The 26,963-nt window shown below is 42.7% G+C and overlaps 1 protein-coding gene and 1 pseudogene across 5 annotated transcripts in view; one reads left to right on the top strand and one right to left on the bottom strand.

The window, feature by feature from the left end:
- wdfy3 (WD repeat and FYVE domain containing 3) overlaps nt 1–26,963 on the bottom strand; it is a 158,331-nt gene that overhangs the window by 53,593 nt on the left and 77,775 nt on the right. For all 5 annotated transcript variants that reach the window (XM_086206930.1, XM_086206931.1, XM_086206929.1 and 2 more), the window contains 4 exons: nt 19,649–19,886; nt 8,830–8,930; nt 1,295–1,513; nt 422–603 (listed from right to left, as the gene is read on the bottom strand). In XM_086206930.1, coding sequence (XP_086063056.1) covers nt 422–603; nt 1,295–1,513; nt 8,830–8,930; nt 19,649–19,886 — 740 coding nt within the window. The remainder of the gene's footprint in view (nt 1–421; nt 604–1,294; nt 1,514–8,829; nt 8,931–19,648; nt 19,887–26,963) is intronic.
- On the top strand, nt 10,754–15,832 carry LOC147260372 (uncharacterized; annotated as a pseudogene).

Genomic DNA, 26,963 nt, shown 5'->3' with positions numbered 1-26,963 from the left:
TCAAGTAGAAATGCAGCTTTTCTTTATTGTCCGAAACTTAATCTTTGGATTAAGCACTATTTAGTATTTACTAACTATTTACAGAATTTCCCTTGGGGATGAATAAAGTATTCTGATTCTGGTTATATTTGCCATGGTAACACATTTGAAGGTGTGTGACCTAGGCTCATTACTTACTGATGTACATTTTCTACCACATATAATAAGAATTGAGTCACATTGAAACTTTCAATTCCTTTTTCACCTTAATTATTAAACCCATTGACTCATTATTAATAATTAAAACCTTCACATACCTGCTCATAATTAACTGCATAATAAGATCCCATATAATGAAAAGGAAAGTATTGTATATGAGTTTTTCCTTTAAATGATCTGTCCAGCAAATGTCAGGGTAGAGAATGCGACAACATAACATTACCTTAACAGTATTGATAAGTTGCCCATCAATGTACAGTGTAGCCATGCTGTTCTTCAGCATGCCTTTGCTCATGACCAACACCAGGTGGTGCCACTGGCCCTCAGCAATGAGCTCACTGCAGCGGAAGCGAGCACAGCAGGGCAGGATCTCATAGAAGGAGGCTTCTTCACTTGACTCATCTGCTGCTTGATAGGAGGAGGGAGAGAGATGCAGGGGTTACAGTTTCAAGGCTATAGAACAATTGAAAACATTGATTTAGTGGCACTGACTGAAATATCACAGGGAAAAAGCTTCATGCGTTTTTACAGATGAATTTCCTGTTTCCAACATTATTATTATTACTATTACATTAAAATAAAATAAATATATATTTCAAACAAAGCAATACAAGAACAAGAAATAATAATAATAAAAGCAAGAGCAAAAATAAACAAAACCATAAAAAGTAGGTCCATAACCATTTGTTTTAAGAAGCAATTTAAGAGATGTCAGTGATTGAGCAAGCCTAATCTTTTTTTAATCTTTTCAACATACTCAGATTGTTAACTGGTTGAAAACATGCACTAACAAAATCAGCTTGATTTAAAAACATAGAGAAATACGCTCAATCTAACCCCCAAAACATGTGTTGTATGTCCCATTTACACAAACTCACTAAATATTGAATAAATGTGCATATAAACTCTCAATTAAGAGTCAGAAAGCTGTGTGGCAATGGTATCACTCAGCATACTCTATGACTAACTAGTTAAATTGGCACTCAGTAAGAGTTTTTTTTTTTTTTTTTAAATGGTCTTCCATTCAGTATGGAAATCTCTGACTAATATAAATTTTGTCTATTATGATCCCTAGACACTGTATTATTGTACTCACAATATGTCTGCAGCAGCTCTTCCTTGGTGGAGATGGTGAGGGAGCGGTCCTTGGCTGAGAGCATCACCGCAAGGCAGACGTAGTGCTGCTCTGAGGAGTTGGCACGACGAATGATAGTCAGCAGCCGCACCGGGTGAGCCTGAGGGGACGTGCTGAAGCGCTCCACGCAGAACCAGGTGGAATAGCTGAGGCCAGACGGAGGAGGAAACAGGCGCTCTCCTGAGAGTGGGAAACAGGCAAGGATGAAGGAGAAGAGAACACAAAAAGTATATATTTTTTTGTTTAACATCATCGTAAAAGTAATCATATTCTCTTCCTCACAATATCATACCATCGTCTAAATTTAAGGAAACAATGCATCTTTGCTCCTGGGTTTTCTGGGCCTAAGCCAAATGTTGCTCTCCTGTACCTGCCAGCTCATGAAATATTGCACACTGAAACTTCCAGTAAAACAGGTCACATACAACACCATTTTCTTCTCTGCCCTCAGGAATATTTGTTTACTGTACACCATGTTGAGTTTCCCCATCTGGCTTTGATTTTAGTGCCATAGTCATTTTTTGAAAGAGAGCATGTTCTCTCTTCTTCTTCTGCTGCTGTAAGCAGGTGTTTGGAATAAGAATAAAATGGAGTATGAATCGTCCAGTGTCCACAGCACTGCCTGCTGATTCTGACTGCGTGTTATGTGTGTTTTTAAAAACTAATTCATGCATTGCAGCTGCTTGATATAGTGTCAAATTTTCATTGAGTCATAAAAAGTTAGCATTGGTATCTTGAATTGCTTTCTAACTTTATTCTCTAACGGTAAGTACATGACTTGATTTGTCCATATTAGTCATTTTAATATATTTTCCATCAATTTGTTTTTTTCTTTTTCATTTTCTGTCACTGTAAATTTTCACAGTTTTTACAATAATTTTACTGACAAACAAAAAATATATTTTTTTGCGTGCAACTAAAAAATATTTTAAAAATCAGTATAATGAAAATATGGCAGTAGGATAGAAGAAGCTCATAAAAACATGGAAGAGTAAATTAATTTTCATGCTAAACAGCATGAGATTTCAACTCAATACGTTGTCATACTGGAGCAAATTAAAATTGGCCAGAACAACATAAGTGACATTTGCTCTGAGCCAGCTTTGATATATGTACTTTGCCTGGCAGGATGATGGACTGAACAAAAATTGTTTTTAAATTCTACAATTCTACAATTTCATTTAGCAGACGCTTTTGTCCAAAACGATGTACAACACAAGCAAGAATTCAGTCTTTTTAAATGCTTTCATTTAACCGTCAATTATAAGTTTTAAATGATTTTTGGATATGTTGCAAAAAAAGGAAATGCGCTAGTAGCAACTACTCTCAGATATGATGCATTCTGTCAATAGACAAAGAAAAAGATCGAAGTTAGCAGCAGAAACAGCAGGTCAGTCAAAATTTTGCCAGGTCGGAGCTTATTTTAGAGGGAGCCTCCACCTCTAGTTGTGCATTTACTCTTTTTTTAAAAACAGGTGAAACCACCTTGAGAAAGTATATATTTCTGTTAATTGGGCAAGTTAAAAAATTTTTTTTTTTGCAGTACTTTAAAGTATGTTTACGGATATGTGACTTATGAGATCTCGTCTTATTACCTGGAGGACATCTTAAGGCAGAGTTCAACTTTGTGAGTGAGCACAGAAAGGGAGGGATCGTCAGAACCTCTCAGAGGAAATTTCTCATTGTGATGGTTAAGTGGGGTTGGACACTAGTTGAGGAAATAGCTACAGTATGGTATCTTGCATGGCAGCATCCACCGTCAATGCATGAGTAGGTAAATGAGGCAAAAACACAGTAAAGCACTTTGGATTAAAGTACAATACAAACAACAACAAAACATCGATGGAATAACTTCTGGGTGGACAATGAGGGTCTGACCACAGGATTGGGAGAGGACAGTGTAGCATGAACTGAAGAAATGGGAAGGTCCAGAAAAAGAGACATGGAGGATGGGGATGAAATGCGGTTAGAGAGCACAAGAAAAAAAGGAGTAGGAAGAAGAGAGAAAAAGGCAGGAAAGATCCAGGATTGAGATCGCAAAGAAAAAGAGGCCGCATGTGAATGACAGCGGAAAATTTATGAGAGAAAAAGTCTATATATAGTTGTTCTGGGTGCCTGAAGAAGACAAGAGGTAGGGTGAATGCGTGCAGAAGGAGCATATGAATAGGTTAACAGATGGGGGAGAACAGGATAAGAGATTCATAAATACTACAAAGGGATAAAAATCATCCATGACGTCATAGATTTGTTTAATGTGTTCAGGTCTATGGAATCCTTTTCAGTATAATATCAGGATTTTTGATGAGGTGTTTTATAACAAATGCACACATTTTTAACACACTATACAAAACCAAAGTTGATATTTAACTCCACACTTCAGGGCAGGCAATATTTTTAAGAGTCAATAAAAATGAGGGCACTACTGAAGCAGGTACAACACATATATGAGAGCTCTTGAACCTAGGATACTTTGGGAGTGGAACAGCAGCATAATTAGAGCCCTATTGACCACAGAATCATGTAATTGGCAAATTAATGCAGATTATAGTTTTAACCCAGAATTTCACACAATTTGAATGAAACCCTGTTTTCATGTGGGAGAAGAACATATGTCTGGGGGAAATAAAGATGGGCAAAGCAAATCTTGTTGACACAACCTCTTCCATCTTCTCAGCCCTCCCTGCCCTCCCTCCCCCGTCAAAACAATGACAGCATGGTGAAGCTGCTAGATTGAATTAGATAAGATTATACTTTGGATAGAGCCCTCAGGACATTCAGGTTCCAGTGACAGCACAGTACACATATAAGAAAAAACCCTAAGAAATACAAAAAGTAATACAAAAGTAGTGCAATAACATAACTATCAACTGGCAGAAATATGATAGATGATATAACTATCAACAAACAACAAAAGCTATTAACACAGTTGCCAACAAAAACAAAAAAACAATAGCACATTGTAGAGTACTGGCAGAGACAAGTGGCAAAGTAGCAGCAGTAGTGGTTATAATAATAAGTACTGTAGCTTGTTATGTTGTATTATAATATAATATGTAATATGTATTATAGTATAGTATAGTATTGTTTAAATGAAAATAAAAATATAAATTTATGGTCATTCTTATATAATTAGTGTGCAATTTAATCATTAACATTAAAAATACACTCTTTAGGACTAAAAGAGTACAGTAAATGGTAAAAAACAACAACAACAAAATCCCTGAGTTCTCAACAAATAAACTGGAAAAACAGAATTTCCAAAAATTAAAATGGAAAAACGGAATTTGGAAAAAATAAATCGGATTTTATAGGGCCCTACACAATGCAATCGTTACAGAGTCACTGTTGACAATGAGCTATGTGCTCTCCCCTGCATCTGACATCATGTTCTACACTCTTCTTTCAAAGAATTATCACTCTGGTTCTGATAGAAATTGTTCTGAATTAATAGTCCCACTTTTATCATCATCTAAATCATGCCCCTGTCGCCTTAAAGAATGCCTGCTCTCGTGCAAATGATACAGGTACCTGAAATGTCACAACATAAGACTTCCAGACTCTAGCCAAAGCAGTCACCACCGTGAACACCACACTGAAACCACACAGCACAAAGCCAACATTGTTATTCTCTGTGCAATAATCTATTTATCAACTCTTCTAAATCTTGTTCAGTTATCTACTGATTTAACAACATAGGTAAACATGCCTGTACAAAAATCTATTGCACTGTTCAATACTTTTTATATGTGCAATTTTCCATAATATTTAGCTTTTTTAGTGGCACTATATTTTTAAATAGCCTAAGATTTGCTAGCAGTTATGAGAGTTGAAACTGTGGGAATGTTGAACCTATGCGTGCTTTCCTTATTCTGCAGGTAATGCACTTCAATTTAGTTTATTCTACAATGACAATCAAAGTATCTTGAATCAAAGGGTGGCGATTTAGGTGAGGACATAAGCACATAAATTGAAGCCTGGCGAGATGGATTCTCATTTGGTCATGATCTTGCACATTTATCTGCCTCATAAGATAAACAGTCGGCCCAACTTCCTGAAACTTGATCAGCAGTCTGAACCAAACAAAAATGTGTTTTCATACTGAAAATAGACCGCATCAAGGCTCAGTTTGATGTGGACAGAGACCATCCCCTTAGGTCAGGGTAAATGTCAGACCTTTGGTCCAGAGCTGGTTCACACCTGCTATTATAGTTAGATCTTGGTCTCAATATATTGATTAAGGACAAAACTGGTCAGAAAAATTGAGTAGTTAATAGATTTTGGAATTTCATTGGCAGTTGGGCAAAAAAGGTTAAAGTCTGTTCCCAAGCATGTCAAACATACTGCTAAACTTTGCAGAGATTAATAATAAAATAAAAACACCTCTCTAAAAACCAGTAGAGCCCAGTCACTGTGTAAGTTTATGTTGGGACCTCATGCCATGTGCCCAAAGAGAACAATAGAGAGGCATATGTCCCACCAAAAGTCTGAGATACAGTTGAAAAAAACATGGTCATAGGTGCTGTAAAACTTCACAACCATCATATGAGATGCAACTCTGTGTTGGAATGCAGAGCCAACCTCTGTATTGGCTGAAGCCAGGTTCTCACAGCAGGGATCCCTGGTGACATCACTCAGGTAATATACACTGTGATCGCTTTTTCATTACCTGGACACTGAAAGGGAGCAATCACCAAACATTTGACTTCTTCATCACCTTAAACCCTTGGTCACAGTCTTCAACTCGCAGGCAGAGCGCACAGATTGCTGTTTACCCCCCCCCCCCCTTTATTTTTGGATCCGCCATACATTACTGCGCAAACAGCTGACTGTACTTTGTTAGGACAAGTGTGCAACTTTATCACGAACCAGTTAAAGCTTTTCTTCCTCAGCTGAGAGACCCCCACTGCCACTAAGGGACTCATCACTTCGCCCTTGCCAGAAGAGTGAGACGATGCACCCCAGGACGCACCCCACGGACCGAGTTGTGCGCAATGTAAAGTTTACTTTCCGTAAGTAAAGTTAATTGTGACTGAATTAAGATAGCGTGAATTTGATTCTAAGTAATATTATTCTAAATAATTGTGTTATTAATAAACCCCGTTATTATTCATGTTGTCATTGTTTGTGAATATTGTGATAACAGCTGGATTCTGGGCAGTCAGAACAATCCCTTCTTGACCTTTCTAACGATAATTCACCATTTACATCAACCAGAACTTTTGCTTCCCCATTATCAAGATGTGTATCAATCTACCAGCCATCGCCTCCTGTTCATCCTGACCCAGGAACTCATAAGTCCACTCAGGAGGGTCAGCAAAAGGGGGTTCTCACCTATCTGCAACCCCTACCCCCGCAGGAAGCCATAAACAATCATCTGGCGGGAAAATCCAGGATTACTAAATTAAAGAAGCATTGCCTGATTACAATAAGACCGTTATCTCTCTCTGGGTATATGTGTGCTTAAACATTCCAATATTCCAACTGTAAGTCAATAAGAATGTCCATGTGATTGAAGGGTTCTGTGTCACTGCTAAATGAAGTACAAGAGTAGGAATTTATCAGCGTCCATGGAAGAAACCTGGACTCTGTGCATTAAGTGATGTCACGTTGTAACTGAAGTCTCTGTCACAGAATTCCTCATTTAACACACACACACACACACACACACACACAGTTGTAAACATATACACACACAACCATGTGTATAAAGATGCTTAGAATGTTTCCCTGTCTGTAGTTGTCAAGCTTTCCTTTCCTCTTCACTGTCATTGCCATAACTCTGAAAATCTGATTCTCTAGGTGTTCAATCTGTGTGATGTATGATTGCTACGTTGATATCTGAGAAGTATTGAGGATCCCAAAGTGTGCTGATAGGCCAACAACCCCACTCAGGTTAAAGGTCACTTTTCCAAGGCGGACCCGTTTATTATAATAGTCACGACACCATCCGTTGTATTCGGGTTCGGGGGCTCTCTTCAGCGCTTCTTGTTTTTGCGAGAGCTCCTGGTCCGTCTCTCCCCTTTTCTTCCCTATTCTACTTAATTTTGGTTTTCTTTGTCTTTAGCTTTAGACAGAACTTTTGTCTTTCTTCGCAACAACTTTTCCGTTAGCAAAGTTGTTTTGGTACACAGTTGAATGTGCCTCTCTTCAATCTAAGTTTGTGAAGGCATCGTTCCTTGTAGCACCTACATTATTGTTTTTGTTTTTTTTTAACGCGGCATCGATCGCAGCTCACAGTCACTATACTACTGACCTCCCGTGAGCCTTGAATCTCCATCCTGACCAGCGGAGAGAAGCCACCTTGCACCTGAGAGGAGCATCGTTGTTGAGGCAGCAAGCAGCCTGAGACCAGACGGTAGCGAATCAACGCGTTTCCCTTCTCCATCTAGCGAATCTCAACGGAAGCCACGGTCGACAAGGTGGAGGCTTTGGAGGCCATCTTCCCACCAGTTCGTTGGAGAGACACCGTGCATTGATGGGAGCAAGCCAGCCAGGAACGTAAGCCGGTTCCGTTGGATTTCGCGCTGTCACAATAACAAAGACGAGTGTGGCATCTATTCAGGCCTCGATCGTTCTCGCTCACTGCCAACTCCGCTAGACTCCTTAGAGTCTGCTCAACCTCCATTCAGTCGTTTTCTTTTGTTTGTAGGTCACTAATTGTTCATACCGAACACCTTTATACCTGCTACCTTTGCCGTCCACTTGAATCTCAGATAAATTTTACAATACATGTCTGATACTCCACATGTACCTTAATTGCTTTGCTGGAATTATTACTTTGTCTTACGTGTTTTCTGATTCGTAGGAAATCCTCATAAATCTACAAGAAGTGTGCCAATTCATATATACATTTGTATGCAAGTCACTAATCAGCAAAGAACTCACTGATAAACTATAATCTGAAACTGATCGTTTTCTCGTTGGACGACACTAAATTACAACGAGTGGTGCCCCGAGTAACAACTGTATTAAACAACCTAAAGGAACATCATCATCATCAGCTTATCAAGTCACTACACCAGTGACAGGACGGTGCCCCCAAGGTTACTCATTGGAGTAAACGTTCACATAGATTACCTTATGATTATCTTTGATAAACATTAATATATCTGCCAAGAACCTAATTGACCCTACTTGTGCACAACAGTTTATGACGATCCTCTTCTTTCAGGGATAATGTTGATGTTTTAGCCATTTCGAGTCAGACTAGGCAAAGATAATAATGTATGTGATCTATGTTTGCCCCTAGTGCATGACAATTGAGCTGAGCTGAGTTAGTTTTGTATAAGTAGTGTGTGCCAAACCATATAGCTCATTGTTAATGGGCTGGTATAGTGTCTCACCAGCTGGCCTAGCAAGCAGTTAACTACAAACCCAAATAACCTTTGTTACAAGAAAACACAAATGAATTTATTTTGTGTTCAAGTCAGACTGATAGAAAAGAAGAGAGAAATATAGACCCAGAGAATATAATGACAAATACAAACTGTTTTTACCTGTGCCCATCCCACTCAGCACTGCTCCATCACTGATCCCAGAGGTATTAGTGTTGTTGGTGGGAGCATTGTGGGGCGCCAGACTGGGCAGAAACAGGCACCTACAAAGGATAACAGAACACAGATTAATAGCTGTTATTTAGCACAATTGGCTTTAACAAAATACATTTAGCCGGCTTGCAAACGTGCTTAAGTCTGATTCCATTCCTGAGATAAACTCGTAAAAAAAAAACTCTTACACAAGAGCTGTGGTATTTCAGATGCTGTGAGATACAAGAGCTTAGTATTATATGGAAATATCAGATGCATAAAGGCGGCACGGTGGTGCAGTGCTTAGCACAGTCACTACACAGCAAGAAGGTTCCAGGTTTGAGCCCCGGATCAAGTATGGGGTCTTTCTGTATGGCGTTTGCATGTTCTCTCTGTAACTACGTGAGTTCTCTCCGGGTACTCCTACTTCCTCCCACAGTCCAAAGACATCAAGAGGGGACTAGGCTAATCAGATAATCTAAATTGACTGTAGGTGTGGCTGTGAGTGTGAATGGTTGTCTGTCTATATGTGTTGGACTGGTGACCTGTCCAGGGTGTACCCTACCTCTCACCCGAAGGCAGCTGGTATAGGCTCCAGTTTATGGACTGCTAAACTGGCCCTATGGATCCATGCAATGCATCTTCACATATGAACACTGACATCTTGTTTTGGATGATCTGTCAGTTTTATATTGATTGCAGTGGGAAAGACACAGACTGATAGGTGAGCTGGATCAACATTTCAAAAGAGAGCAAAAAGAGAGCTGTAATGCTCTTCCAGTGCCAGGACAGAGGGAAGTTGAACACCAGGAGTAAAACAAAAATAATACATACAACAATACTCCTTGACTTTCCAAGCAAAGAAAATATCCCAATATGTTAGAGGCACCTGCAATTTTCCCCTCAGCTTTTTAAAAATTATCAGAAAATGCACAGTAATCATATGCCACTAGCATAAAGATGAGTACACACTACATACTTTCTTTAATAAAAAGTAATGCATTGACTCCAGCAGCAATTTCTTCCCACACATATTCTCTCTCTCAATCATTTGCTACTACAGCAGTATCACTCCCCCTCCCCCTTAAAATTAACACTCGCCATATGTTTGCATGAAAATTTCTAATTACAGAGAGGTTAAGAACTGTTCATGGTGCACACACTTAACACAGAGTGAAACTTCTCAGCGTTAAGTATTCAAATTCAAATCAGTTATTCTGTAACTGAAAACAAAGTTTCCCATCTGAGGTTCAATCAACTCACAATTCAGTGATAAACTCCAGAGTTGGTTGAACCTACTTTCTGAAACTGGAATTCTACATACTGAACGCAGGGGTCCATTTTACAAAGACTCTGCTTCCCTGTCAAGATCTCCGTGACAAACCTCTGACCTGAAATGGTGTTCTGGTCTTCCTTCCTCACATTGCTTTCATAGTGGAGTTGACTGTGCCCTGTGACACGTGCAGAAGCCTCAATTACTCCAAGCTGGCAGCTGATGCAGAGCAATGAGGATGGAAATTCCAGGTCTATCCAGTCAAGTTCGGCTGGATTTGTGTGCAGATCAACAACCAAGCTGCTGAAGGACTTGGGGATCAGAGTTCAAGCTTTGTGGCAGGCTACCAACTCCCTCTCTAGAGCTGCAAAACAGTCTAGTTGCTGGCTCTGGATGACAAGGAGGAACTGCATTTGGGCAGCAAAACATCAGCAGTAGCAACTGAGTAAGGTGGGGTTACAGAGTAGAGGGGGCACACCTGGGATGCCAGGTGTTTCTGATGCACCCTCTGGAGAAGTTGTGGGCTATGTATCAAAACACCACTGAAGGAGGGTGTCCTCCTGATGACCCCAGTGAAGCCTGTGAACCCCTGCACTCAGCTGCAAGCCCTCCCCTGCAACAATGGCACTGAGATCTCAGCACCTCAGACCTCCTCCTGCTCTCTGTGGGATGAAGATCTTAGCATGCTGGCATGAAGATCCCTTTATTTTAAGTTTCAATTCATTTGAAAGCCTGATTCTCAGTTTGTCTCATCCAGCCTGGAAAACAATACAGCCACTTTTACTTATTAGTGTGTACCGCCCTCCTGGTCCTTACTCTGAATTCTTGTCTGAATTCTCAGTTTATATCCAGTTTGGTTCTTAAATCAGATAAAGTCATGATTGTAGGTTACTTCAATATTAATGTGGATGTTGATAACGACAGTCTGGGTGCTGCATTTCTCTCTCTTCTAGACACAATTGGTTTCCATCAGTCTGTTCATGAACCGACTCACTGTCACAACCACACCCTCGACCTCGTCCTAACATATGGAATTGAAGCTGAATATCTAGTTGTATTTCCACAGAATGCGCTTTTATCAGACCATCAATTAATCACTTTTGAATTTGCACTAATCAGCTACACTCCACTCAGGAAAACGGTGGTTTCCAGATGTTTGTCTGATCCGGCTGTAGCTAGATTTAAGGAAGCAATTCCATTGGCGCTAAATTCAGTGTCATGTCCCATTGTTACAGAGGACATTGTTGTCAGCCTTAGTCCCTCCCAAATTGATCATTTTATCAACAGTGCAACAGGCACCTTAGGATCAACTTTGGACTCAATTCCCCCATTAAAAAAAGAAATCTATAAATCCAAGGAAACAAGCACCTTGGTACAATTCAGAAACCAGACAGCTTAAACAAAAACCCAGAAGTTAGAGAGAATATGGCACTCTTCCAAACTGGAGGAGTCTCATATAATCTGGCAAGACAGCCTTAAAAGTTATAACAAAGCCCTTCATATAGCCAGAGCAGCCTACGACTCGGCACTAATCGAGGAGCAGAAGAACAACCCCAGGTTCCTCTTCAGTACTGTAGCCAGACTGACAGAGAGCCACAGCTCTACTGAACCAAGCATTCCTGTTTCCCTGGGCAGCAAAGATTTCATGGACTTCTTTAACTCATTGGCTGCCAGCCACGTTCACAGGAGCCAACCTCATACTGCCAGGCATTTTAGAGAATTTTCATTGATTTTCAAGACCGACAGAATATGGTGTGCTATGAATATGTAAACAGCGAACCCCCCAAAAGAAAGATTAGATTCTCTTCTTTCATCAGAAAAAAAATTTTCCACCTTTTTCCATTCTTTAGTTATAGGCAATAGAACATATGGTGGTTTCACCAAAAAACACCTTTTTGTGACCAAAAATCCTAGAAAACAAGCTTTTTGTAAAAAGAAACACAATCCAAGCAGAACAGTGACCAACAGTAATATTTTTTGGGATTTAGTGACGCCTCAGTGTGTGTCATTGTCATTGACATGTCATAGTATAAAATTACAATGACAAAAAAGTTATAAACATAAATAAAGTATATATGTAAATAAAGCAAAGTGAATGAACAACAAAGTATCAAAGTGTCAACAAAGTACAATTTTGTCATCTTTTCTACTATTGACCAAAAGTCATCCTTCTCTCCTCATCCCCCTCCTCCTCTCCCTTCTCTTTTCCTCTCCTCATCCTTCTTTTTTCCTCTTTTCTGTCATCCAGAAAAAAAAACTATTTCTACCTTTTTCTGTTCTTGACCAAGTCACCCTCTTCGCCTCATCCCCTCCTCCTCACCTCTTCTTCTCCTCCTCTCTTCCTTCTTTTTTCCTGTCCGTCGGGCCCATATCTGGCCGTCACCGGCGACAGGGGCCGCGAGGGCTACGCCGCGACGAGTAGGAGGGTCGCCGCGGTGAGCGGCGAAGCCTAGGGCGCGGGCCCGGGTGGAGCCGCCGCGGGTACAGATCTTGGTGGTAGGAGCAAATATTCAAACGAGAACTTTGAAGGCCGAAGTGGAGAAGGGTTCCATTGTGAACAGCAGTTGAACATGGGTCAGTCGGACCTAAGAGATGGGCGAATGCCGTTCAGAAGGGCGGGGCGATGGCGCCCCCGGCCGATCGAAAGGGAGTCGGGTTCAGATCCCCGAATCTGGAGTGGCAGAGATAGGCGCCGAGAGGCGTCCAGTGCGGTAACGCAAACGATCACGGAGAAGCTGGTGGGAGCTCCGCCCGCTCGTTTGCTGGTCAATAGTGTCTACAAGTGGGATCAGCATCATATTCACACAGAAGTTGGATAAGGTTTTCCTACACCGCCCCCACTGAAAAACGTCATTTGCTCGTCATTCTCATCAATGGCAGTGAACGTTGTGCGTTCACCCTGTGTTCACACCGAACGCGAATTCGTGCGAACAGTTTCAAAGTCTATGCAAACGCATGAATGACGTGAATTTTCAGACTGGCGGCGCGAATGAGGCGATTTTTTCGCTAAAGTTCAATATATTCAACTTCGAGAACTTTTCACCAACGAGAATGGCAAATATTTGCGCTGCGAAATTCGCGAGGCAAAATATTCGGCATTCGCGCAAGTTGAAAATATTGAACTTTGGCGAAAAATGTGCGTCAAGACAGCCAATCAGCGTTGAGGATGTCCCGACGTCACGGCTGACTATGACTGACTGACTGTGACTGACAAGATGGCGGACAAGTTGATTGTGGCTATGTATGGAAACCCGGTGCTATATGACACTACGTGTCAAAATTACAAGAACCAGTTGAATAAATTGGTGTCCATTCGTGAAATTCTGTCACTGATCCTAGCTAGCAGGTCGTCAAACTGGCCAGTCGTCATCTGAAAATACCGCTTGAAGCGGCGGTTATCCAGGCGGAGCCCCTGGAGGAGCTCGGTTCACCGAGCAGTGAAATTCACCGAGCTGAGCTCGCCTCTAGATGGTGTTGATAACCCAGATACGACGGCGTTTAGTTTTCCGACGTATTTCTGCCTTCCACGGCAGGTACAACACAACAGTTCTGTGAATAATCATGCTGAAATAGCGGAAAGAACATTGCCGGAAATACTCGCTACTCGGGCAGGCGAGCGAATTCACGTATTCACGCGAATGACACAAATGGACACTTAAATGATCCGGCGTCAAATTCGCACGAGTAACGCGACGCGAAATTTGCATTCGTGTTTGGTGTGAACACACAGTTACAAACCAATTGACGAGCAAAACTCATCAATGGCAGTGAATGAGTTAATGACAAAATTGTCCTTATTAGAGAGAAAATTCACCTCCTCCTGCCATCAGCTGACAACATGGCACCTATAACCTCAGAAGCCTAGAGGCAGCTGTAGGGACCAGACATACACTTTGACAGTTTTTCTACCGTTAGCCTTGATGAGCTCAGTTCAATAATTTCCTCCTCTAAACCATCCACCTGTCTTCTCGACCCCATCCCAACCAAGCTTCTTAAGGACTCTCTACCCCTCGTTAGCACCTCCCTCTTAGATATGATCAATGTGTTGCTGTTATCTGTTTATGTCCCACAGTCCTTTAAAGTGGCAGTAATTAGACCCCTTCTCAAAAAAGCAACCCTGGATCCAGAAGTTTTGGCCAACTACAAACCAATATCAAATCTTCCATTTCTCTCCAAAATTCTGGAGAAAGCAGTAACTAAACAGCTCTGTGACTTTCTCCATAGCAACAGTTTATTAAAGGATTTCAAGTCAGGTTTCAGGATTCATCATAGCATAGAAACAGCACTAGTCAAAGTTACTAATGACCTCCTAAGAGCATCACATGAGGGACTGGTCTCTGCGCTGGTCTTATTAGATCTTAGTGCAGCTTTTGATACCATTGACCACCACATCCTTCTACAGAGACTGAAACATGCCATTGGCATTAAAGGAACTGCACTTAACTGGTTCAGGTCATATTTCCTAGGTCGATCTCAGTTTGTACAAACTAATGATAAACCTTCGGAAACCACTGTAGTCACTTATGGTGTTCCACAAGGCTCTGTGCTTGGACCAGTCCTCTTCACCCTTTATCTGCTTCCTCTCGGTCACATTATTAGGAAACACTCAATTAATTTTCACTGCTATGCTGACGACACACAGCTGTACTTATCAATGCATCCTTGTGAAATACATCAGCTGACTAAACTGGAGGCCTGTCTAAAGGAGATTAAAACTTGGATGACCCATAATTTCCTTTCATTAAACTCTGACAAAACTGAAGTCATTGTCCTGGGCCCAGAACATCTTAGAGACACCCTATCTAATGAGACAGGTACCCTGGAAGGTATTACCTTGGCCCCCAGCACGACCATAAGGAACCTAGGAGTTCTCTTTGATCAGGATCTGTCCTTTCATGCCCACATTAAGCAAATTTCTAGGACTGCTTTCTTTCATTTACAAAACATTGCTAAGATCAGACACATCCTGTCTCAAAAAGATGCAGAAAAACTAGTCCATGCCTTTGTCACTTCCAGGCTAGATTACTGCAATTCCCTCCTATCAGGCTGCACCAGTAGGTCCCTAAAGACTCTCCAGCTGGTCCAAAACGCTGCTGCCCACGTGTTGATGAGAACTGGTAGAAGAGACCATGTCTCTCCTGTACTGGCTTCTTTGCATTGGCTCCCTGTCAAATTCAGAATAGAATTCAAAATTCTCCTTCTAACATACAAAGTCCTCAACAGTCAGACTCCTTCATACCTGACAGAACTCATAGTCCCCTATTATCCAGCTAGAACCCTTTGCTCCCAGGATGCAGGGTTACTGGTGGTTCCGAGAGTTTCTAAAAGTAGAATGGGAGCCAGAGCCTTCAGCTATCAGGCTCCCCTCCTGTGGAACTGTCTCCCAGTTTCGGTCTGGGATGCAGACACCCTCTCGACCTTTAAGAGCAGACTTAAGACCTTCCTTTTTGATCTCTCTTTCCTCTCTGTCCTCCTATATTTGTCATACATAAATCATACTCATACATATTACTAACTTGTCTTCTTCTCCGGAGCTTTCGAGCTCCCCTCATCCCAGATCCCGGGTGCTGCTGGAGGAGGCTGCAGACCTGAAGAGGCTCAAGCTACCACCCATAGCTCCACCTGTTCACGTCCCTGTCTGTCCATCAGTCTCTTCCCTTATCTCTCTTTTTTATCTCTGTCCCACTCTTTTCTTCTGCATATCTGTCTTCCTCCATTATCTGTCTTTGTCTCTGCCCCGCTCTCCTGCTCACTTTCCCCCCAACCGGTCAAAGCAGAAAGCCGTCCCCATTGAGCCTGGATCTGTTCGACGTTCCTGCCTGTTAAAAGGAAGGTTTTCGTCGCTGCTGTTGCAGGATGTGCTTGCTGATGGAGAATTGTTGGGTGTAGATTCATTGAAGGAGTGTGGTACTAGACCTGCTCTACCTGTAAAGTGTCATGAGATAACTTTTGTTGGGATTTGGCGCTATATAAGTAAAATTGACTTGACTTTATTTCAGGAAGTAATGGTTGTAAGGGATTGTTCCATCTACTCCTATACTGCAACTTTAGAAACACAGGATTACTAGACAGTGCACACACCAACCTGGAAAACCACAAGGTTGTCACAGGGTCTTAAAAAACAAAGCAAACAACAACTACAAAACCCCACACACACATTGAGCCAGCTTGCTACGCAAATTTTTCCTTCCCCAATTACAATGAGAAGCACTTTTTAAATTCTCCCTAAGAAAGAAGACCCCCCCCCCCCCCACACACACACACACAAACTGGTAACATCCTCCTAGCCCCATGTGAGACAATTTGCTTGGTGTGTGTGTGTGTGTGTGTGTGTGAGTATGTGTGTGTCTAAGAGTGTTTTTGCATGTTGTGCATAACAGAGAGTGGGTATGTGCGTGTGAGAGAGAAGAAAGCTTGTGTATATGAGGGCATGATTCCTTATAGTAAAGGGGGCATCAATATTTCATGTAGACAGCTGGGGAGGGAAGGAGGGTTACAGTGTGTGTCTTCTCTTTATGCGGCACAGAAAGTGGGCCAGTGTTATGGTGCTAGCCTTGCTGCTAGACTTGCTATATTTTCAGCAGAAGTTCAATGTTCAATTCTGATGTGGCTGCTGTAACAAATCAAATTGATTCTTGAAGGTGAGTGATATGATTAACCAATTATGGACCAGGAAGCATGCTCATTAGTGGGCATTGTTTGGTCTTGAAGATGTGAAGGTTGTTAATTCCAATGCATTATTCTGGTAATAGGAATTCAGTCCCAATTTGAAGTATGACAGGATTTAAAGTAAACTTGAAGAGTTCCCTTAGCTGACGGTAAAAAAAAGTGTAAAATGTGTAAAACTTCAAAAAATGTGTACATTGTGCAAATATACCCAGGTTGTGTTCCTGCAATTGACAATTATGAATGTTTTTTTCCTTATCATACCATGCCAAGCAACTGGCCTTAGAGGGTACTTCAGGATTAAAGGATCAACGATTCAGAAACGCTGGACACCTTACTGAAATATAGAGAGAAAAGCTCATTAAAAAAACATCATCCCTCACTTTGCTGCCCAGCTCTACAGCAGAATAATGTTTTCTTGATTAAACTGAAATGCAATCTCACCAATCAAAGTTTTTCAAGCTATTACAGAAAATAACTGTTGGCTAGCAGCTACTTAACTGACAAGAACATCTACACTGACCTTTAAAAAGACAACGTCCTCTCTCCTATACCTGCAACCTTATGAATATTCAGAGAGCACAAAACATATTCGAGGTTCAGGAGTCGTTTACTGTGTGTCATGTGTCATGTATGTGCTGGTGTGTTTGGGAGTTTTGCCAAGGGCACATCTCAAATGCCATCATTTTGTACTGACCCCAACACTCTGCTTCGGACCCTGTCAAAAGCACCCACAAACCAATGAAGGTGCCCAACATGACATAAAAGGTGGAAAATCAGCCTATTTGTATGCATGGTTCCATAACTAAAGGCAAATAACAGTCTCCTGCAGGTGCTGACTAGAAAAGAAAAAACACTATCTGTTTCTAATATTAAAGAAATTGAACCCCCTTCCGCTTTATGTAGGTCAATGATTCTCAAACTGTGTAGTGGTACACAAACTCTCATAAGTCATCCATCCATCCATCCATTTTCTACAGCGTATCCTGTTAAGGGTTGCGGGGGGGCTGCAGCCTATCCCAGCTGCCTTCAAGTAAGAGGCGGGGTTCACCCTGGATGGGTTGCCAGTCCATCACAGGGCCAACACATATAGATAGACAACCATTCACTCTCACAGTCACACCTACAGTCAATTTAGAGTATCTTATTAACCTGGTCCCCTCTTGGAAAGAAGCCGGGGTACCTGGAGAGAACCCATGCAGGCACAGGGAGAACATGCAAACTCCACAAAGAAAGACCCCCACACTCCAGCCAGAGCTTCCTGCTGTGAGGCAACAGTGCTAACCACTGCACTACCGTGCCGCCCCCCTCATAAGTGTTACTAACTCGTCTTCTTGTCCAGAGCCTTTGGACTCCCCACATCCCAGATCCTGGGTAGGCAGCCCTCTTAGAAAAAATGTCATTGTCCAACCTACGCTACTGTATTTTTAACCTTGGTCATAATGGTGGTGCAGTACTTAATTAGAATTTAAATTTTTAGGTGGTACTTGGTTACAAAAGTTTGAGAACCACTGATGTAGCTTTCTTAGCCTGTTTTAGCTCACTGCTTCAGTTTTAAAGCACAATCACTACCCGTTCCAGTGTTCATGAGGCACTGAAATATTGCGAAACATTTAAAAAAAATAGATATCTATCACAACATCTTTGATGTGATAAAATACAATGCTGAATTTTTTTATTTTGGTCAATTTGAAAAATCTTTTCTTTTTTTTAGTATTTTATGGGTCATGTTCTTCTAAACTATTTATTAATATATGTATTGATTTTGTTGCAAACAGAGAATTTGATGGGAGGGAAGGTAATTTGAAAATAAGAACAACTTTGTCTGTGGGGGGCTAATTAGCAGATATATATGATTACAATAAAACTATATGTTATGTTTTGTTTTGTTTTTTGCTCAGCTATATGGTCTTCTTATTTATTTATTGCTGGGGGAATTTGTACGCACACCCAATGTTGGACGGCCTCTGTCACAAGGCTATGGTTTTTATTAATGTTTGTTGTTTTGTGTTGTGTCGGTGATATCAGTCACCTCATTGTTTGTTTTATCTGTTTTTATTGTAAAGCACTCTGTGTATTAGTACTGCGAAGAGCGCTATACAAATAAAATTTTACTTACTTACTTACTTATATTGCTAATTATTTATTTGTGCAGACGAAAATGCATTTAGCGCATTATCAAAAAATGTAGTAAGTCACTCAAGAAATTATTTTTTCTTATTAGCTAAGGGCAAACAGTGGTAGAAAGTAGGTGAAAATAAACAGATAATTTAGGCTGGATCAGATTTCTGAAAGTCAACAAAAATATCACTAGATTTAAGTGTACGCATTCAGATAAATCACTCAAAATGGGTGTCCAAACTTTACCAAGAGTCAACGTGGGTGTCAAGCTCAAAAAAGATTAAGAGCCTCTGATCAATACCATGCAACATTTCAAACAAGCAAAACAACATTTTACAATCTCCTAAAGTCTGTGAAATATGAATAAAGGCTGAGCTATAGACTTTCCCATACAATTTATTTTAGCATGTGAACCGATTAGTGAAGTAACAGAGGAGGGAATTATCAGTATTTCAGCCCAATGCATTTCAAAATGATTTGCAAAAATGATTCAGCATGACACACGATTTTGGATTCCTTTAGTGAAGCATGTGATGCTGTAGTACTGTCTGGAAGTTTGGAAATAGCACAGAGGAAATTTATCAGTGTGATCACAATGACACCTCCTTCTTGCAGTGTGCAATTTGCATGAGAGAAAAGAACATAAGATCAGAGCCCTTGTGCTGAGTAGATAAGGGCTGAAAACATCAACTGTTAATCAAGAATCAAATTGTGTACATTGTGACTAACCCGAAGCCCTCAAGCGAGGTATCAAACTCCACGAAGGCAGGCGTGACAGCTGATCCATATAAGCGGATGTCATGGGGTGTTGTCATGGATACCAGGCACTTGACTCGAGTGAGGGGTACTGTGCTGCCTTCAGCGGAGCGCACCAGGCTACGGCTGATGCGGTACTGACCATTATCCTCTGCTGGCGTGGCAAACACACTGTCGGGACCAAAGCCCTCCATGGACAGAGTCATACTGTCTGTGGAGACAAATAAACAACATAAATGATCATAAACAATTACAACACAGATCATTTTCCTACTCTTTCAACCAAATTGAAAAAAATAAATCAAACCAAAGCAAGAGTTACAACAGCAAGCAACTGCAGCTAATAAATCACAAGTCATCAAAGTATCTTCTCAGATACCGACAATAATGTATTGTGTTGCAACACTTGCAGAATGTGAAGTTCAGTAATTAGTAGGGACTTCATATCCATTCTCAGCTGGGAGAGACACAATAAGCAATTAGAACACACCAAGGAGTGCAGAAAATTAGCACCAATAACAGCTGTTGTTATAAAACAAAACCATTAGCATTGGATTCACATTTACAAGCCCATCATTGTTTAAATGAGGAGTTTGAACATGAGCTGGAGTTTAATCAGTTGTTTCCTACAAGCTGACAATCTGCCACTCTGCTTAAAAATGTACATCTGTTCTACTACTCCAATTTACATACATCCACCTTCCATGCAAAAAAACTTTCGAAATCAAAGTCTCCTGTCTTTTACTGTAAATTTCTGGCAACTCTAAGCAGTGGCTGTAATTATATACATTAAAGTTAGGCTGCTTCAAAGGTTTTGGAATCATCTGACGCAGATCCATTGAAAGATATTATCCCAAGGTACAGAGTCCCAAGAGGAATAAACTCTTGACAACGGGCCTGTGTTCAGAGCTGAAGTAGCATAAAATTTAGCCAAAGCATTAGGGTTTGTGGTGTGGAAACTGAATGGACCTTATAGTCCAGCCCGTTTCTTGTGTCTGATGAATTCCTTCATCACACAAAATGCCTCTACAAATTGGCATCACAAACAGGATAATGCTGGGGTCGTAAGCATCAGCTTTATTATCAGTGAGTATTTTAATAACAATTTGTGATTATAAAAGAACTTATGGAAGATGCCAAAGGTTCACGCCCAGCCTCAGGTCAAGGCCTGGGGTCAGATCAACTCTTATCCTTACAATTACGAGGATAAGACCAAGAAAGTTAAAACAAAGGATACCAGATGAAATTCCTTATCAAAACCTTGATCACCCAGAAGATGATTATTGGCTGATGCTTTGCCAGGCTATTCTCTGATCCGTTTGACCATTTTCTTCAATGTCTTTCTGGTCTTGGTTGCCATTTTAAAGCATTTGAGATAACTTTCATTGAGCAGCCTATCCTTTTCTGCACTTCTACATATTTTTCCCCTCTCCAAACAACTTTTTTCATCAAAGTACATTGTTCTTCTGAACAATGTCTGCAGCAAACCATTTTAATCAGATTTTCAGAGAGAAATGCACTTTTACCACCATGTACATTATTTGCTGCCTTGATCTTTAAATAAGGGCCATCTGTTTGACACCTGTGTTTTCATCAAATTAATGACCTCACTAACTGAACTCCATACTGCCATTATTTTGAAATCAATTATCTTCAATCTTTCAATTAATGAATCGATTACACAGAATCAGCATCAAGCATGTCATAAGTGTTGGGTCAGTTGGTTTTTCTATTACTCTACTACACCTACTAGTAAATTACTTGCCATTTAGAAATATACTTTCTAACAAAAACAGTGATTGATCTGGTCAGTAAAGTTGAACTGCTATTATTTTGGACAGCCGTGCACTGTGCCATTTTTGGGCTATCTCAGACGAAAGAAGGCTAAACATAGCAAAACACACCTGCACAAAATCTTAAGACCAAGGGAAAATAACAATCATTTGCATTTCGCAGTGGTGGATTGTAACCAGGATGTACGCAGAAAACCAAATTTTGAGAAAAACAAAGAGGAGCGAGAGACAAAAACTAGAAAGTAGTTAATTTATTGGAAAACTCCATTTAAACTCAAACAGTGTTCATCAGCTGAACCAAAGTTTAAGACTATAAACTTAAAAGTCAAAATCTGCAGTCCAATCTGGCTTTCATGTCATTTTCTGTAAGACATTCACACAGTCGTGACCTCCTGATGTCAAAGACAAAAAGGCTTTCTGTCTTTGAACATGGCTGAATTGATGAGTTCCAGGAGGATCCGATGGGTTGTCTGTGACGACACAGGCCAATCCTTGACCCATATTAATGCCTTTACTGATACTGACTACAGCCCAATAACAAAAAGACGGCACCTGCGAGAAAAAGGCTTGAAGGAAATAAAAAAAGTTCAAATACCACATCTTTTCATACCATAAAGTTGCCCATTTGGACTTGGCAAGAGAGCACCAAGCATAGGACATTGAAGGTGCACGAAAGTTTGATTCTCTGGTGAGAAAAAATGTAACTTGGACAGTAATGATGGCTTCTAATGCTAGTGGCATGACAAGGAGCTCCCACTGGAGATGTTTCAATGCAGCACAGTGGAGGTGCATTTTAGCTCCAATGGAAATATGGAGCTTGAGTTTGTGCAGTGGCATTAAACAGCAGGTGGTTATGAGGAGATGTTGCAGAAGGCATCCCTCCTGACTAAGGGCCCTCATCTGTGCAGTGATTGCAGGGTCTTTCAACACGACAACACTGCAGTTCACAATGCCCACTTGACGAAGGACTTTGTCCAGGAGAATAATGTTGCTCTTTTGGACCATCCTGCGTTCCCCTGATCTAATCTGAGATCGTTTTGGGATGGATGGCAAGGGATGTTCACAAAAACAGAAGTCAGTTCCAGACACTGAATGCCCTTTTGTGAAGCCATCTGTTGTGGCTGCCCAGCAGCCAGCAGCCAGTCAGCCTAGCACAGCTGCTGGCAATGCCAATCAGCCCAGCTGCTCCTCATCTTCATCAGGACTGACTCGGTATAAGAGGAGGTTGAGAAGGGGCGCCCATCGCTTGAACGTTGACTATTGTGGTCAGTTTAGCTGGCTGTGTCTCTCATAGCATTTCGTATATTCTTGTTACCTCCTTGGTCAGCACTATCCCTGTTCCTTAAGTAAATAAACTACCTTTTGTTGGACTGAAAAACCTTGTTCTGTGTCTGTCTCTGGGGTACCTGGCACATTTGGCTACAACCACTATCTGAGCCTAACAGAAAGTTCAAGCCAAGATGAGCCAAGCTGGTCCCCAGGGGCAGGGAATCAGACACCAGAAGTTTTGAGGGGTCGATTGCCAAGCAGGCCTATGACCTTGCTGAGCTGCAGAAAGAATTGAAGAAGGCCTTTCCCACTGTACAGTCTCAGATTGCTGCACTAGAAAATTCATCTCAATCCACAGTAGCTACTGTGGCGTCCCTTTCTACCCAAGTGAACGCCATCTCCGGGGCCTTAGCAAACATTCAGAAATCCCTGGATATCCTTTCAGCCCAAACCTAAGTTACCGGAATTACGGCTTCTGTTGCTGACACCAGCCCCAGCTCTCCCAGTGTGGCATCTGACTCAGTGGTCTCCCCAGCCCAATTGCACACCCAATCCGAGCCCAACATTGTCAGCCCAAGGCCGTACGATGGTGACTTCAACCGCTGCCGGGGTTTCCTTGCTCAATGTGAGTTACTTTTCACTCATCAGCCCTCCAGATATTCCCCAGATGGGTCTAAGATAGTCTTGGTAATGTCCCTTCTGGCGAGGCCCTCAGCTGGGCCATAGCCGCAGTTGAGGGCAACCCTGCTCTTATTAATGACTTTTCTCTGTTCAAGAGGGAGTTCCAGGCGGTGTTCAATCACCCTGTAGATGGGAAAGATGCCGCCAGTCGTCAGTTGGTAATCCCCCAGGAGTCACGCACTGTAGCTCAGTACACCTTGGAGTTCTGGATTCTGGCAGCCGAGAGCCGATGGGATGCCAATGCCCTTTGTGTCTATCGCAAGGGGTTAAGTGATGAAATCAAGGATCTAATTGTCCACGACAGCCCTGACACCCTAAATGACTTAATATCCCTGGCCCTCCAGATGGACTCCTGACTTCAGGAGCGTCGTGCAGACCGAGCCCATCATAACTCCCCTTGCCAACCCTCCAGCCGCCCAGCTATGGAAACCCAGACCATGTTTTCAGCTAGCCAAGCTCAGCCCCCTCCTACACCTGTGCATTCTCTGGCTCCTTCTGCACCTGGCACAGTGGAATCCATGGAGATTGGCCGGTCTCGACTCACACCAGAGGAGAGAGAGCAGAGAATGAACAACCTGCTGTGCCTCTACTGTGGTGAGTCAGGTCATTTCATCCGTGCTTGCCTGCCAAGCTGGTGTTCCCTTAGTTGCTTTGAACCGCTCGCAGTCTCCCCTGGCCATTGATGGACATAAGTTCAGTGATATCTCCTATGCTACCAGACCTCTCAAGCTGACCATTGTGTGGATTTGTTTTTATGTTCTTCATGCCCCTAATGCACCCTTGGTGTTGGGTCAACCTTGGCTGGAGGAACACGACCCCCATATCTCCTGGGCCTCTGTTCGAATCCTGGGATGGAGCACTGCTTGCAATGCAACCTGCTTACGTTCTGCCCTGTCACTGCCCTGTAGTCTGAAGATGGTGCCCTCTCCCCCAGATCTCACAGGTGCTCCCCATCAGTACCACGATCTTGCTCCAGTGTTTAGTAAGGATGGGGCTCGGTCGCTTCCCCCACACCGGCCGTATGATTGCGCCATCAATCTTCTACCGGTTGGGACTCGGCGAGAGCAGTCGCACTCCTCTTCTCTCCTCCTCTTCTTTTCTGTCTGACTATCATTCTTTGTCTCAACTCCTATCCAACGCAGCTGTGAGCTCTCTACCTAAAAACTAATCATGGAATTGATCAGCTGGTCTCTCAACGCGATTGACACCATATTTTCGACAAGGAAATCAGGACCGGAGGAACCTGCCTGTCCGCATGGAACCGACCCTGCGGGCTACGTTCTCGATTCCTGGGGGAGATGGCGTACCGCGTGCTTGACGCCTCTCTCCGTGGAGGACATCGAGGATCTCTACTTATTTGGGTTCATGGTTGTGGGGCTTCTCCTCCTCGGACTTGGAGGTGCCCTCACATACCGCAAAATTGGCAAGACGTCGGCTGCCACCAGATCTGGACCTCCACAACTGACCGTCATTTACAACGCAATTATTGAGGCTGGCAAAGCGGGGCAACAACAGACTCTTGAACTGAAACAACAGACTCTTGAACTGAAACGCAGGATGGAAACCATCTCGGAGCAGTTGGCCGCTTTGCGAAGAGGAGAGTGATGTTGAAGACCAGAAAATTTTTAACTTACAATTTGGATTGGACTGAAAGAGAAGACGGATTGGAATGTGTGCTCCTCTGCCCTAACCCAAACACAGCTTCCTTGTCGGCTACTGAAGGTCATCTGCCCACTGTTTATCCTCCTGGAGAACTCCTTCTGCCTTGGTGACGCAAATGGCACGTACTATCCCCCCCTCCCCCGTGTGTTCCTGACCCCCGCCTCTGCCCTCTCCACCTCCCTTGGGGTGGCAGCGCCTGTTGGCTGCAGCCTGCCCCGCCCGGGCTTGGCTGGCGCGGCTCTTGCTGCGACGCCTCACTCTCACTTGCCTCCATTGGGTCAACGGACTGCTCAAGTTTAGCGTACATACACAACAAATGTATATGTGCTGTTGTTAAGTTTCTGAAGTGTACCATTATTACTTTCAATCTGTAATAATTGTGACGGCTTGTGATAGTTGTATCAGGCTTTGAGTTGTGATCTTAATTGCCCCTCGGGGATAAATAAAGTTATCTGAAATCTGAATTCTACCTGGGGCTCCTTACCCTAAGGGTAGACTTTACAGTCTCTCTCCCCCAGAGAAGAAGGCAATGCGCATCTACATTGCAGAATCCCTACAATCACCATTATCAGACCCTCGTCTTCTCCCCTTGCCGCTGGCTTCTTCTTTGTGGGTAAGAAGGATGGCGGCCTCAGACCATGTCTTGATTTCCGTGGACTAAACAACTTCACTGTGAAGAATAAATATCCTCTTCCCCTCATCAGTTCCACACTCGAGCCACTCACCCATGCCAGAGTATTCACAAAGCTGGACCTCCACAACGCCTACCACTTAGTCCGGATCAGGGAGGGTGACGAATGGAAAACGGCTTTCAACACCCACCTTGGCCATTTCGAGTATCTGGTTATGCCATTTGGACTGTCCAACGCTCAAGCTGTTTTCCAAGCCTTCGTGAACGATGTGCTGCGGGACATGATTAACATCTTTGTGGTGGTGTACCTGGATGACATCCTCGTCTTCTCCAGGTCCTTGGAAGAACATCACCCGCATGTCCGCCTGGTTTTTCAGCGGCTGTTGGAGAACCGTCTGTTTGTCAAGGCTGAAAAATATGTTCCACTCGGACTCTGTTACATACCTAAGCAATGTGGTCGAAAATGGAAAAACCCGTGTGGATCCTGCCAAGGTCAAGACGGTGGAGGAATGGCCACGTCAAAACGACCGGACTCAGTTAAGGCGTTTCCTGGGTTTTGCAGGCTTTGTCTGCTGGTTCATCAAGGGTTTCAGCCAGATAGCAGCCCCTCTCAATGCCCTGACTTCTACCTCTCGCCCTTTTTCCTGGACGCCAAAGGCCAAGGCAATATTTTGTAAGCTCAAGAGCCTGTTTGTTTCAGCTCCAGTGCTAGTTCTCCCTGATCCTACGAGGCAGTTTATTGTGGAGGTAGATGCCTTGGATACAGGCATCGGGGCAGTTCTCTCCCAACGGGCTGAGGTGGACCAGAGAATACATCCCTGCGCCTTCGACTCCAGAAGTTATGACCCTGCTGAGAAGAACTATGATGTGGGAAATAAGGAACAACTGGTGGTCCATGATGCCCTGAAGGAGTGGAGACAATGGTTGGAGGGAGCAACCCTGCCGTTCATAGTGTGGTCAGACCACAAGAATCTGACCTACTTGCGGACGGCAAAGAGACTCAACTCCAGACAGGCTCGCTGGGCCTTATTCGTCAGCCGGTTTGATTTCAGCATCACTTATTGCCCAGGCTCCAAAAACATCAGGGTTGATGCTCTCTCCCGTCAGGTCATGAAGGAAACCTCTGAAGTCCAAGAGGCACCCACTACTATCCTTCCCTCCCTCCTTGGTCGTGGGTGCTGTCACCTGGCCTATCAATGCCACGGCAAGCAGAGCCCAGGTCATGGACCTCAAGACCGGCTATTTGTCCCTT

This window comes from Aulostomus chinensis, chromosome 6 (genome assembly GCF_037954235.1).
Source record: "Aulostomus chinensis isolate RoL2024-O1b breed Wild chromosome 6, RoL_Achi_v1.0, whole genome shotgun sequence".
Classification (NCBI taxonomy): domain Eukaryota; kingdom Metazoa; phylum Chordata; class Actinopteri; order Syngnathiformes; family Aulostomidae; genus Aulostomus; species Aulostomus chinensis.
This window is presented reverse-complemented; position numbering and strand designations above follow the sequence as displayed.